The following is a 12,389-nucleotide window of genomic DNA, read 5'->3' as shown; positions in this document are numbered from 1 at the left end:
TTTCAATCTGCAAATGTTAAGTATGGTAAATATACCCAATTCTCTGAAGCTAACCAAATACAAGCATTTCACTATGCATTTAGATTTTATTTGAGACCCCTCAAGAGCTCTGGATGCTTTAAAAAAATCAGTCTGGAATCCAAGAATAACATTTACAGAATATTTCATTGAACACTACAGAATATTCAAAAATGTTTACATGTCTGCAGAGTGCAGGCACAGAGCCAGGAATATGACCTTTTTGCCATCTTGGGCTTTCTACCTAGTTCTGTAAACTCAAGGAGTTAAATAATAATACTGTTGTAAAAATAAGAAATATGAACTGTTTTCTACTGGGTTCATGCTGCACACAGCAGGACAGCAGATGGTCTCTAAAATTATATCAGAGAAAAGAAGTTGATTGTGTAGTTACAGAGGCATGAGACCCATCCTTGAGATCACAGCCAAGTCAACTGTCTTAAATATTTTATTTTATTTATTTGTTATTCTGCCACAGCATTGTGAAGTAAAATTTCTTTATGTAATTTAAAAACCCTGGCACGAAACTTAATATGCCACAAAGGATGGAGGGCTGGTAAACACCCAGACCTCTCTTAGGAAAGGAATATGGATCACGTAAGAATATCTTCAGAGTTGGGGAGGGAAATCCGGTATATAGGGTGGAGAGAGCAAAGTTAGCAGGGCAGTCTCCCAGCATATATTTCAATCACTAACAAGGAATTGACCAGCAATGAGAAGAGAGAAAGCAGCCTGGGAGAGAACAATCATAAGATGACAGAGTACACGATTCCTGGAATGGGAAGGAAGAACAATAGCAGAAAAGCATAAGGAAATTCAGGAAACCTAGGTAAGAACTCATTGGACATGAGTCTAAAGAAAAATGGAAATCCAGAGAACTGGGGGTGTCTTAAAGAAAAAATGTTGAGGGCCTCAGCTCAAAATCAACAAAGTCCCTATTCTGATTTTGTAATTTAATTGACTGTAAACCATTATAACTACAAGGATGGCATGCGGGGAGTAAATAAGGAGCCAAGAGCCAGGTGGGAGAGAGCTGGAGCTGCATATGCTGGCACTGCTGCCAAAAGAAATGCTCCTCAAGACACGGTTTTGCCTAGATGCTTTTGAAAGCCCCACTGAACGGTTATTAGTTCTGCATTTATAAAGCAACACACGATTACAAGCAGCACTTACAGTTTGGGGGGTTAGGTTTAGATATCACAGTGCTTTGTGCATTACAGGCAATAGAGCATCTGCTAATTATGAAAGGTATCACAGCAAAACTTCTCCAAACTGAACAAGTTCCCGTAACATGTGCACTCACCATGTTGTGTTTCAGAATCCGCTGTACCACCGGTGTGAACACTTCTATCACAACCATGGACCGCGGGCGCTCTCGGCAGTGCTGTAATGAGCAACAAGTCATTTTGTGAGCTGCAGAAATTATGAAGACGGGTCTCCTCTGGCTTCACGCCCCATGCATGGATTACCCCAAGATTAACAAGATCCAAGGGCTAAATTAAACTTTCCTGGGATTAGGATACTTGTAACACTGCTCTCGCCTATGGATTTGCTGGCATCTAATACAAGATTACCATGGGAGCTCATGAGTTCCTTTCCCTACTGCCTATTCTTCACAAAACTCACTGGAACGTAGTATTTTTGAGACTTCTCCCCTTTTTGTCAAATTTGGTTGAAACTTGCCAACAGTTTTAAAAGCAAAGGGGTTGGGGACAAAAAGATATGTAGACACAGGCAGTGTAATGGTACAGACCTCCTTTCCTTGGGATCCAGGCTAAAAACCTATGGTGGATCTTGGAGGGTGCCAACAAGCCACTCTCCCATCACAGGCTAAAACATACAATCATAATGTATCAGTCAGAGTAATTTAGGCTGGGAAGGACCTTTGGAGGTCATCTGGTCCAACCCCTCAGTCAAGGCAGGGTCAATTTTGAAGATACATTAGCCTTCTCATTAGCCTTGTCCATTTCAGTTCTGAGTATCTCTGAGGAGAAGTCCATAACCTGTTTCCCTTCCTGCAACTACACACAGCCCATCCCACACATTTAAAGATCATTAGGTGCCCACCTCTGATGGAGACCAAAGGCAAAACAAACCAGGAATAAAAGTGCCTTGAGTCCAAGGCTAGATATGATCCTAAGACTGGCTTATAAAAATGCAACAGTCAGAGGAGTTTCTGAAACTTGACTTAATTTCCGTAGGAAGAAACTGCTGATGAATAACTCTGGATGGGCACTATAAGCAGCATCCAGAACATTTGACAAATGTATGCCCAGCCATCAGTAAGCAAATTTAAGCAGACTTGAAACCGAAACACAAACAGGCCTAGAGGAAAAGTAGTATTTTCACATTCAGAAGCTCTGCAATCCAAAGTACTCAGAAGTTTATGGAAAGGATGCAAAATACAGCACAAGCATAGATTTACCGGGAAAGAGAATGGGTCCTTATGATCTTCCCACTGCCATTACTCAATTACATAATACCATTAGGGCTGAGCTGTGCATCACATTACCAACTCATCTGAACACAGTGACTCCAATGATTTTTGCATTAGCTAAGTAGAACATGCAGTAGGACATCTCTTGTACCCAGACTGGGGTGTGGGAGTCTGAAGATTTTAACTCTCACAGGGTATCAGGGCTACGCAGTCTGATGTACTAAAGGTATGGATCTATTTATCATAATGGTGCTGTTAACTATTCCAGTGTCGTTGGTTGTTGACCAAAAACTGAAATCAATTTGGGCATGAGGTAAGGAGTTAAAGAAAAAAAAGCAACAACTCCCTCAAAGAACTACAACTCATATACAACTACGAGATTTCAGAAAGCAAAGCTGTTCTGATACCTTGCAGAAGAATTCACAGAGGTCAGGAGGAGGATGGTTGTTTTCCAGCAAAGGTGCAATTGCCTTTAAAAAGAAAGGGAGAAAGAGAGAGAAAAATTTAATTAGAGGACTGCAACTGGAGTAAGCATTTTGCAGGGAAATATTGGGGGGGTGGGGGGGACAGCTCACTTTTAAAGAAGAAGGACAAAAGCATCAATAGAGGAATTAGAGGTAGGCTGTGTGTTATTTTACATTAAGCTCAAGCACACCTCTGCTATGAATCCTCCGGAAAATTTTGCTTTTAACTACATCAGTGTAAATACATAAAACACAGCAAAGGTGTACAATTTTTATAATAGTTTAAATGAAAACGGGAGCAGACCAATTCTTTTAGGATGTAAAACAGCAAGGATTAATGTGGCTTACTGTTTCAGTTGTAACAGCTCCCTAAGAGAAAAAACTGAAAAACGCCACACACGCACACACACACACATATCCTTTATAAAAGAGTTAGAGCTCTTTTTGTGAGAAATAACTCACTAAAAGTAACATGGCACTGTTCTTACCTTGGGGGACCCTATTCATCAAAATCAAGCATCTAACTTTGTAAAAGTTGAGATCAACCATTCCTTCTTTGTTGCTACGCAAACCAATGTGCTTATGCTCGGTAAACACATTAGAGGTCATACCTGCCACTGAGGGTGTAATGAACTTATGTTGTTGTTACTTCCTTTGTAAATTAGAAAATGGTACTAGAACAATGTATTCTCTCTATGTGATAGTGCCTTCGGGCTTTTCCTGTCTTGAGCTGAAGGGATTCCCAGTACCCATTTAAAAGTAAGACTCTCAACACAGCAGCTAGGACATTTTGTATTAAGCGACTGAACACCAGATATTTTATCTGGATGGCATCTGGAGCTTTACTAAGGCAGCTTGCTTTGTTTTTTGCTCTCCCTCTCGTCTCCTTAATGATTTCAAACCCGGTGACTCTGCTTGCAATGACTGTGTTTCACAATAGCCGCTTTCACACACAAACGGGTCAAGATTAATGTGAATTTTAACAATGAAACCCAACCACATCTGCAAAGATCTGTTCTGGTTACACATAACATTTGTGAATTTTCTGTTGATTATCATGTGCCATCCTTCTGCAACTGTTCACTCTTCCTCTGGTGGTGGTCCAGCACCAGTGGACTGATGGAGAATGCGACACTATTCAGTGAGACTAGAATATCCTCGCTACCCATCCAACACCTGAGCTAAAGATCTTCCTTGAATCCCTCTTTTGGAGTGTTTGCTATAGGATCTGCCAAACCACAGGAGCCATGTATTGCAAAATCACCAAGTGTTTATACCTGTTCTGTAACTGTGAGAGGATCACTGCATCAGAGATGTAACTGGCTGGTTGTCAGCCTAAAAGAAATGAGCTTTATTGTTTCAGCCCAGTCCTTACTGAATGTAGGAAATGACCACAACAGACACTATCAAGCGGGTCACAGCTCCACCTGTACGGTCAGTGTGGAAGAGCGACAGCATGAAAACAGCCTGTATTTTCCTTATGTGCGCTGTGGTTAAAAGCAGAAACTTCCTGTCTCCCATTGCCCAGTTACGGCAACATGTGCTTCCCCTTCCTTACCGGGAAGGGATCAGTTGTAATACTGGTTTTTGGAGTTTGGAAATTTGGAATTTTGGAATAATTTTTGGAATAATATTGGAAAGATGGTTCCAGCACCATCTAGAGAAGGAAAGCTGGTTCCATCTGCATGGCAAATCACTGCGTACTTTTAAGATACTACATAAATACACAGCATTAGCAATACTTCCTAAGAATAGCACAGGTTAGCTGTGTAACAGCAGCGAGCTCTGAATGCCCAGAAACTGCCATCTCCTTAATGGTTCGGGCACAACCTACAGAAGGGCAGGACTTGAACTGAAGAAGCCATCATCCAGAATTGCTGAATAATGTAGGCTGAAAGGAGCTTTGGAGGCCACCTGGTTCAACTTCCCTGCTCACAGCAGGGCTACCTTACATCTTTTATTAAAAAATCCTTTCCTCAACACAACCAGTTGTAACTGGAGGCCTGAATTACCCTTCGCACTAGAGTAAAATGAAAGCTATAGCAGATCTCAAAAAAAAAAAAAACCCCAAAGTAAATGCCACTTCAGAAATTTATATTGGCAACTGATTCCAGCTAAAATGGTATCTTAAGCAGCAGTTAAACACAATTCACACCTACTGGCAGCTACATGCCACCTTGTCATTTTGCAGAAAGAGTCACGGAGACGTGATGATCAGGTGGTGGTGAGGTTCTAGATTAGATTACTGGGAAAATCTCCTGGAAATTGCCAGTAACTGAAATTAAATTACAGTGATGGGGAACCAAGTTCCACCTCCCTGATAAATTGCTGAGATTTTACATTTTGTTGCACAAGGAAAAGAGCTGCCATTTGAATCACTTATTTCTATGTCTAAACAAATGCAACCTACACAAAAGAAAAAAGTTGAAGAGGATATTTTTATAAATCAAGTAAGCAGGGGGTTAAACTGCAGTGACACATACACATATCCACACTTACAAAAACAATCACTTGCTCACATACCATCAGCAATGGAGACATTCTGTATATGGTAGCATTAGCCCCTCAGGAAACTACTAAGGCTAAGGGTTTTATAGGGCACATCTGGAAATGTTTTTTGACTATTTAAAGTACATATATAGATATGAACATTGCGTTGTGTAGCCTCGTAAAGAGGCCATTTTGGGAGACGATTAACCCTCAGCATGCTGTGCAGTTTCATGTAAGTTGATGAGGAAACAGTATTGTTACTCACCCACAAAACAAGAAAAGAGGAATGACAAAGCCACACAAAAAAAAGGAGAACAAGTGAGTTCGATCCTGCGTAAGTTCACCAGCATTGGTGGAAATGCTTTCATATTTGCCATACTTTACTGGGGTGGAGGCAAGCATTAACAGAAGTCTTATCAAACAATACAGATTTGTCCTCAGATTTTGACAGAAAGGTACTCACCACAATAATGCTCTCGTGGTCTTGAGTGGTTAAGTTGTTGTTCTGAAAGAGTTGAATAGAATAAATGAATGAGCAAGTGTACTCTGAGTTGGCACATCAGCATACACAGTCTTCTTAGCTACCACCAGACACAAGCAGAAAGGCTCAAGACTGCAATTGCTTATTTTTCAGAATAAAATTATCAAATTAAAATCACTCTCTTAAAGAAGGTGGTATACTATCTGCTATGAGGGATTGTGCAAGCTTCCATTTCTCCCTCAGCACCTTCAGATTCAAGCCACCCTAGCCATGAAAGCTGAGCATGCAAACACCAGAATGCCAGAGAAGGTCTCAATCAGTTGGAAAATTAAAGCTAGTGATACATTTCTTAAAAATGTTTTCTTAAGGCAGGCTGTATGTTTCTAAGAAAATTAATAAAAGGATTGTTGTGGTGTTGTACACCATTTGTTGGTAGTAAACTAACTGCTGCAGTTTTCCTGAAATTCCTTCTTCAAAAACATGGAACCAGTAAAAGTCAATAAATTTACTGGAAGTCACTTATGCTACCACCTATGCGAAAGAGTTTGCTTTTGGCTTTCTCTCTCAGCAGCATGATCCATTCAGAGGTTACAAAGTTGTGAGCTGCTAAAATATTTGCCTACTGCAAGAAAAAAAGCTAGCAACTTTTTTGCTTATCACAAATCTTTGTACATCAGAACTAAGACATGAAAAACCTGCTTGGCATTACATTTCCCTTCCATGAAAAGTTACCTATTTGAAATAGATGCTATAAAAGGAGGATAGATACCTCTGAAGAAGGAAAATATTTTTCTTTGACAGAACTGGTAGTAATAAAATAGCTGCACAATGAATTTATTGGTATATACATATTGCTACAAGAATTATCGGTCATGCAAACAAAGCCAATGGAATAGAAGTCAAGGGGAGTTTTACCATTGACTTGAAATAAGACATGAATCAGACCCATAATAAATTTACCATAAATAATCAACAAGAACAAAAAAAGCCTCAAGAGAAATGTGTTTTGTTTTGTTTCTAGAGATCTACCTAACATGGGTCAAATTCTCCTTCTCCCCAGCAAGTACAAATTCCACTCAAGTCAGCAGAAGTCATGAGCAGACTCAAAGGCAGAATTTGACAGCCCAGTTAAAATAAAACCCACCCACAAACTTTTTAACTGTTTGTCTCTCGTCTAAATGTGACTGTGTCTTGCAGGAGCACTGCTGAGGTCATACCTCTGAGAGAAGTTTTGAGACGATCTCCAGTGGTGCTTGGTGAATAGAGTCATCCTGAAGCGGAGATGTCAGCGCCATGTCCACCAGCGTCCTGATCTCCTTCAACACCACCTCCCAGCGACTGGGGTTACTGAGCACCTTCTTGTACTTGTAAATCTTTTTCTGCAAGAAAAATGAAAGGGTCACACTGACACCACTACAAACCCCTTGAAAAATCTGACTGGATATGCGCTTCCTACATGCAACTGTCACGTGGGCTGCTTTGTATTTTGAGTTTTGCCTTTTCGGTTTGCTGAAAAGGCGGTAGTTAAAACATTTAAATGGAAAAGAAAATCTCATATGTCTAAACCAATTTCTTCTGTGGAAGCACGGAAAAACTGTGACTCCCTTTTTTTATTTTAAAATAAGTTTTTAAACTCCAGAGCATCTTTTTTTTTTCCATCATCTCCTCTTGCAAACACCTTATTCCTCAGGCTAATAACAGATACCTGCTATTACACGGTTCACAAAGCTGTAGGTCCTTTTAAAGGGAGTTAGTCATTAAGAAAGGGGGAGAGAGAGAGACCATCAAAACATTATTCCACGTTGCTAATTGGTGAATTCAAATTCAGAATGAATTAAATCAGTTTCATCAAAGTGAAAAATTCCAGTAGACCCACAGGCTTTTTTTCTGTCTTGAACAATGCTGAAAAGTCATGTTGTCACCCTCCAGTTGTAACAGAAACTAACTTGTAAAGCCTCTAAGTCTTCCATGCAACAGCATTTCCACTCTCAAGAAAAGCATTCCTGACTGCCTAATCTCATCTGCCCCGGTCCTCTGCATGCCCCTGCATTACTTCTGGCCGTGCCCAAGCTATTTCACCAATTGCCCCATCCACAGACCAGCTGGATAAGCGAAAGACAATTCTTACCTCCTCAGCAGCCATGTTGCCACAAATGACTGGAACAGAGGCTACTTTAAATTATAAATAGTATTCTTTAGAGAAAACCCACCCTCCCAAATTCCCAGAGGTGGCTTGATGAAACTCTAGAAGTTCAAGGAAACGATGACGAGCGTTAAAACACCACTCCCGACGACGACAACAGGAAGCACACACTAGAACCAGGAGAGGCTTGCCAAAGCGGGCAGCGCTGGAGGCACCGCACGGCCACGGAGCTGGCAGGGAAGGAGCTCTGCTGGCTGACGGAGAGCGACTGCCAGGACCGCAGTGTTGTATTGAGTTCGCATGCCCTTCCGCTCCTCTCTGTGTGCGAATCTGGTCCTCTGGTCACAGGGATGTCAAGAAGTCTGGATACATCCTCAAGTTTATTAAACAACACAGGCTGAGTACTTCTCTGTTTACATGAAAACGTCAGTGTTTTGCACTAAAAATGGATCTTACGTTCCTCAGCAGCATTTCCAGGGAAATCACAAAAACTGCCCAAGTCACGCAGCTTGCAGATCCAGGTGCACATTTTGGGCTATACATCGTCAGCGTAATAAAGGCAGAGGACTTTTCAAAGAGTCAGTCCGCTTTGTTTTGTTTTGGAGCTTTGCCGCTACACGGCATTTCTCCCTCCACTCGCACAGGGAGCTGTCTGAACAGGCTGGCCCTCTGCTTATCAGCCACTTCCTTCCCACCCTGGCAGCAGATCTAATGCTCAACAGAAACCACAGTCACCTCTGTACCCTATCCGAAACATGAGAGAAGAGAACAATACAGAAAAATACAGATTTCAGATGCCTTGGGTTTGTCAGCGTTGTTAGAGGGGGGAGAAGAGGGTGGCACTGGGCTGACATGTAAAGGCTGATAAAGCAATCCAATTATCTTTTTAATTAAATTCATGCAAGTACAAAAGCACGCTGGCAGTAGTTTACACTTTCAGTGCATTTTAAGCCACTGAAAAGCTAAAGGAACATAAAAACACACGTTGCAGACATTATCAAATGTGTTTGGGATTTTAGAACTGAGCAAAAATCTTTGTACTTCTGAGCTCCTTGGGGCAGAGGGTCCACCAGCATTTTTAAGCTACCAGTACTACTTCTACCATCATCACAGATTTCTTGGACTGTTTAGGAAACTTGAATCATAGTTTAATTTCTCTTATTCATGTAGTGCCTTTTCTTAGGGTCTTTTTGTTAGACCCACTCCAGCACAAAGTAGAATCTAAACTTCAAAGCCAACCAGCCAGCTTTGTAACTTGAAGCAACTCCTTTCTGACTAATTGAGGACACTAAACAGAGCTAGCTCAACAGATATGTTTTGCATGCTGAAATTTATTCCTTGGTCCTGTACTACGAAGAAATCAAATTCAAAGCAGAATTCAAAGCTGGGTAAAAAGTGGGGACGAGAGCTAGACGACTGGGTTATTGTATCCCTGCCTGCTCTGGGCTGCCCCTTACAACGTGAAGAGAACTCTGGGCTGCCCGAGTTACAACGTGATTTCGGAGAGCAGCTCCTTCAGCCTAAGGGACAGCTGCTGAAGGAAAGCCTCTTGCCCAACAGAACGCTGCTCAGACAACCCTACAACAAATATCTTTCTTCCGCTGTCAGATCCACTCTTGCTTGGAGGGAGGGAGGAGCAAGGGAGGTTTCCTCTCCCTTTTAGAGATGTCCATTAAAAATTAAAATGCTGATGATGCTGACGTACATAAAAGACAGCAGGAGCTGTACTCCCTGCTGTGCAAGGGAGACCTAAAAAGCTGCTGCTCAGGCCAGGCAGACAGAGACTCAAAGGGAGCACCAGGAGACAGCTACCTTTGCAGACACGCTGAGCCCACCGCAAGCAGAAAATCCAAACCTATCAGTCTCTGCTTCACGTTTTCCGCACAAAGGATTGCAGCGCACTGATATACTGAGCTGTAATCTGCAAGCGACAGTACAGAAGTCTTGAATAATGGTGGGAAAGCGGCAGAAAATAAATAAATAAATAGAGGAGCCATCCCCAAGAGGGTTGAACTCTGCTATCCTGAACCTTTGCCCATGGTTACGCTGCTGTTTTTCTCAGCAGAATGCTTTTCACTGTTCAGCGCCTTGCTGAAAGCCTCGATTAAAGCTTGAAACCTATCAGTCGGTTACAGAAGCAATTTGCTGTGTATTGGCAAGCACTTAGCCAACACCGAGCCATCTGCTCTATTCTACCTGCGCTGACTCCGGAGCAAGGAGAAACAATCACTCGTGAGCTTAAAAGCAAAGCTGCCTGGTAAAGACCTGTATCAGAGAACAGGCATGGCAACACGTGCGAGGAGTTCGTTCCCCCTGGATGTAGGTGTGAAAGATGCCTTCGGTTGCTGAAAATACTCACACAACATTCATCATTAATAGCATGTACAAGAAAAATACTGGGGTGGGAATCCAGTTTCACTGGGATTTCACTAAAAGCAGCAGCTCCTGCGACAATTTATGTGAGTGAAAATAACACATGCCAACTTGGAATTTGACCCTCCTAGTTACTGACCAGCCAGAACCACACGGCTAATGTCATTCCAAAATCTTGCTATGCTGACTTTAAAAGCAAAACCACTGAATTTAATAAGTCCCCAGAAGAAGCAGCATGGGAAATAAGTGACACTGACAGGGCATCCTTCATTCTCAAATCACTCTAATTAATTAAGTCTTGCAGAAACCCAAAGATCTAAGTCTCAATCGTCTTTTAGAGGAGGAGGAATTGAAGTCCACGTGTGAAAAATTACTTTTCCAGTGTTACTGAGCAAGCAAATGTGAGAAAAGTCTGTAAGCAGTGGTTTTTGCCATCAGTGCTCAAAAGCTCCTGAACACTGCTGCGAACAGAAAGTTCAGGAGAGCCTAGGAAACTTTCAGCTTTTTTAAGTAACATCTTCATATGTTTTTCTATCCCATAATGGCCTCATCCTCTAGCCCTTGCTCACACACCACTTCCTTGGACAAGAATGGTAATACTGATGTAGTTGACATCTCAGAAAAATGGACTCTAATGCACAAAATTGGACGGCATGGAACAACTGCCTTTTTCAGCCCTAGCAAGACCTTTCATGTTAGGAACATCTTAAAGCAGCCAGTGCACCTGATCCAGAAAGGGCAAGATGAAGTTAGCCTTCTTGATGACCAAATTTGATCCCTGCTTTGCTACTGGTGGCCAGGAAACATTCTGTACTCTTGGGAACCTGTCTTCCCGTCAGCAAATACTATCTTCATTACATTAAAAAAAATTAATTGCCGACCCTAATCCAGAATAGCCTGTTAAATTCTAGCCCTCTGCTCTTCAGCCCTTTGGCGCTCAACAGCACGCAACTAATCGCTTCTTTAATGGAGAAGCTAGAGCTACTGCAGGAACGTACGCTGACTTTGAGGGTTGCATGTGCCAGCAATTGTTTATTTCTTGCTGAGCAACGAGGGCAGTTCCAGCAAAAGGGAAAAGGTCAACCTCCCGCATAGAGGTCCTCTCCAGCTCATTGCGGGGATGGCTGAGCCAAGCTAGTGTTAGTTTAATGTTGATGGCGCTTATGTAAAATGGAGGTGCCTCTTGCTAGATGCAAATGTAGAGAGGAAAAAAAAAAACCACAGAGAGCAGACACCGAAACAGTTTTCTCCACTGCAGCAGAACATTTGTTAAAACACTGCGTAACAAGAAACAGGAAGAGTTGCTTGCGATGTTCAACACACATGCTTGGCTTGTCCTACAAAGCCCAGGAGCTGTACCATGTATTCTTGAGCACCACCTGCTGGCATTTTGTCTATTAATTTGTTATCTTCATGAAAACAAAGACAGCATGGCATCCCCAGAAGTCAACTACTTCCATATTATGCTTTTAACACTAGCAGGCATCACTTACTTCACTGTATTCTGAAAAACACGTAAGAATAACTTGTTGCTAATGGAAGTTTCCCGGATAACCAGATGGGCTTAAATGACCAAGTGGATCCATTGAAAGCCTTCTGAACTAAGTTCCTACCTGCAACATTTACCAATATGAAGAAAAAAAGCAAGCTACCTGAAAAGACTAAGTCTAGAAAAAGTCCCATTTCAGGCAAAGGGCTGGGGCCTGGACGAGATTACAGAAGCTTTTCCAAACTGGGGACTTCAGACTGCTCATGCTGCAGTAATCAAACTCTTCACGTCCTTCTGAAGGTTTTGCACAGAAAGACTAATGTGCTGCTCTCTAAAATAGCTGCAAAACAGCAGCAGCAAACTTTTGCATTCTACCATGTTTTCAGGTCAAGGCATTTTCTGCATTTTTCATTTTACCCAGTGCTAAACGCTGAAGTGCATCAACTTCTCTGCTTCGGTTGCTTCTCTGAATGCAATCGCCTTGGTTGAGGTTC

The 12,389-nt window shown here is 41.9% G+C and overlaps 1 protein-coding gene across 5 annotated transcripts in view; it reads right to left on the bottom strand.

The window, feature by feature from the left end:
• Positions 1–12,389, bottom strand: part of CMIP (c-Maf inducing protein) — a 140,273-nt gene that overhangs the window by 30,322 nt on the left and 97,562 nt on the right. For all 5 annotated transcript variants that reach the window (XM_075510892.1, XM_075510893.1, XM_075510894.1 and 2 more), the window contains exons 4-7: positions 7,108–7,269; positions 5,873–5,914; positions 2,863–2,925; positions 1,322–1,402 (exon numbers count right to left, since the gene is read on the bottom strand). In XM_075510892.1, coding sequence (XP_075367007.1) covers positions 1,322–1,402; positions 2,863–2,925; positions 5,873–5,914; positions 7,108–7,269 — 348 coding nt within the window. The remainder of the gene's footprint in view (positions 1–1,321; positions 1,403–2,862; positions 2,926–5,872; positions 5,915–7,107; positions 7,270–12,389) is intronic.

Source organism: Mycteria americana, chromosome 8 (genome assembly GCF_035582795.1).
Source record: "Mycteria americana isolate JAX WOST 10 ecotype Jacksonville Zoo and Gardens chromosome 8, USCA_MyAme_1.0, whole genome shotgun sequence".
NCBI lineage: Eukaryota > Metazoa > Chordata > Aves > Ciconiiformes > Ciconiidae > Mycteria > Mycteria americana.
The sequence above is the reverse complement of the archived record's forward strand: the minus strand, read 5'-3'. Positions and strand labels throughout refer to the sequence as shown.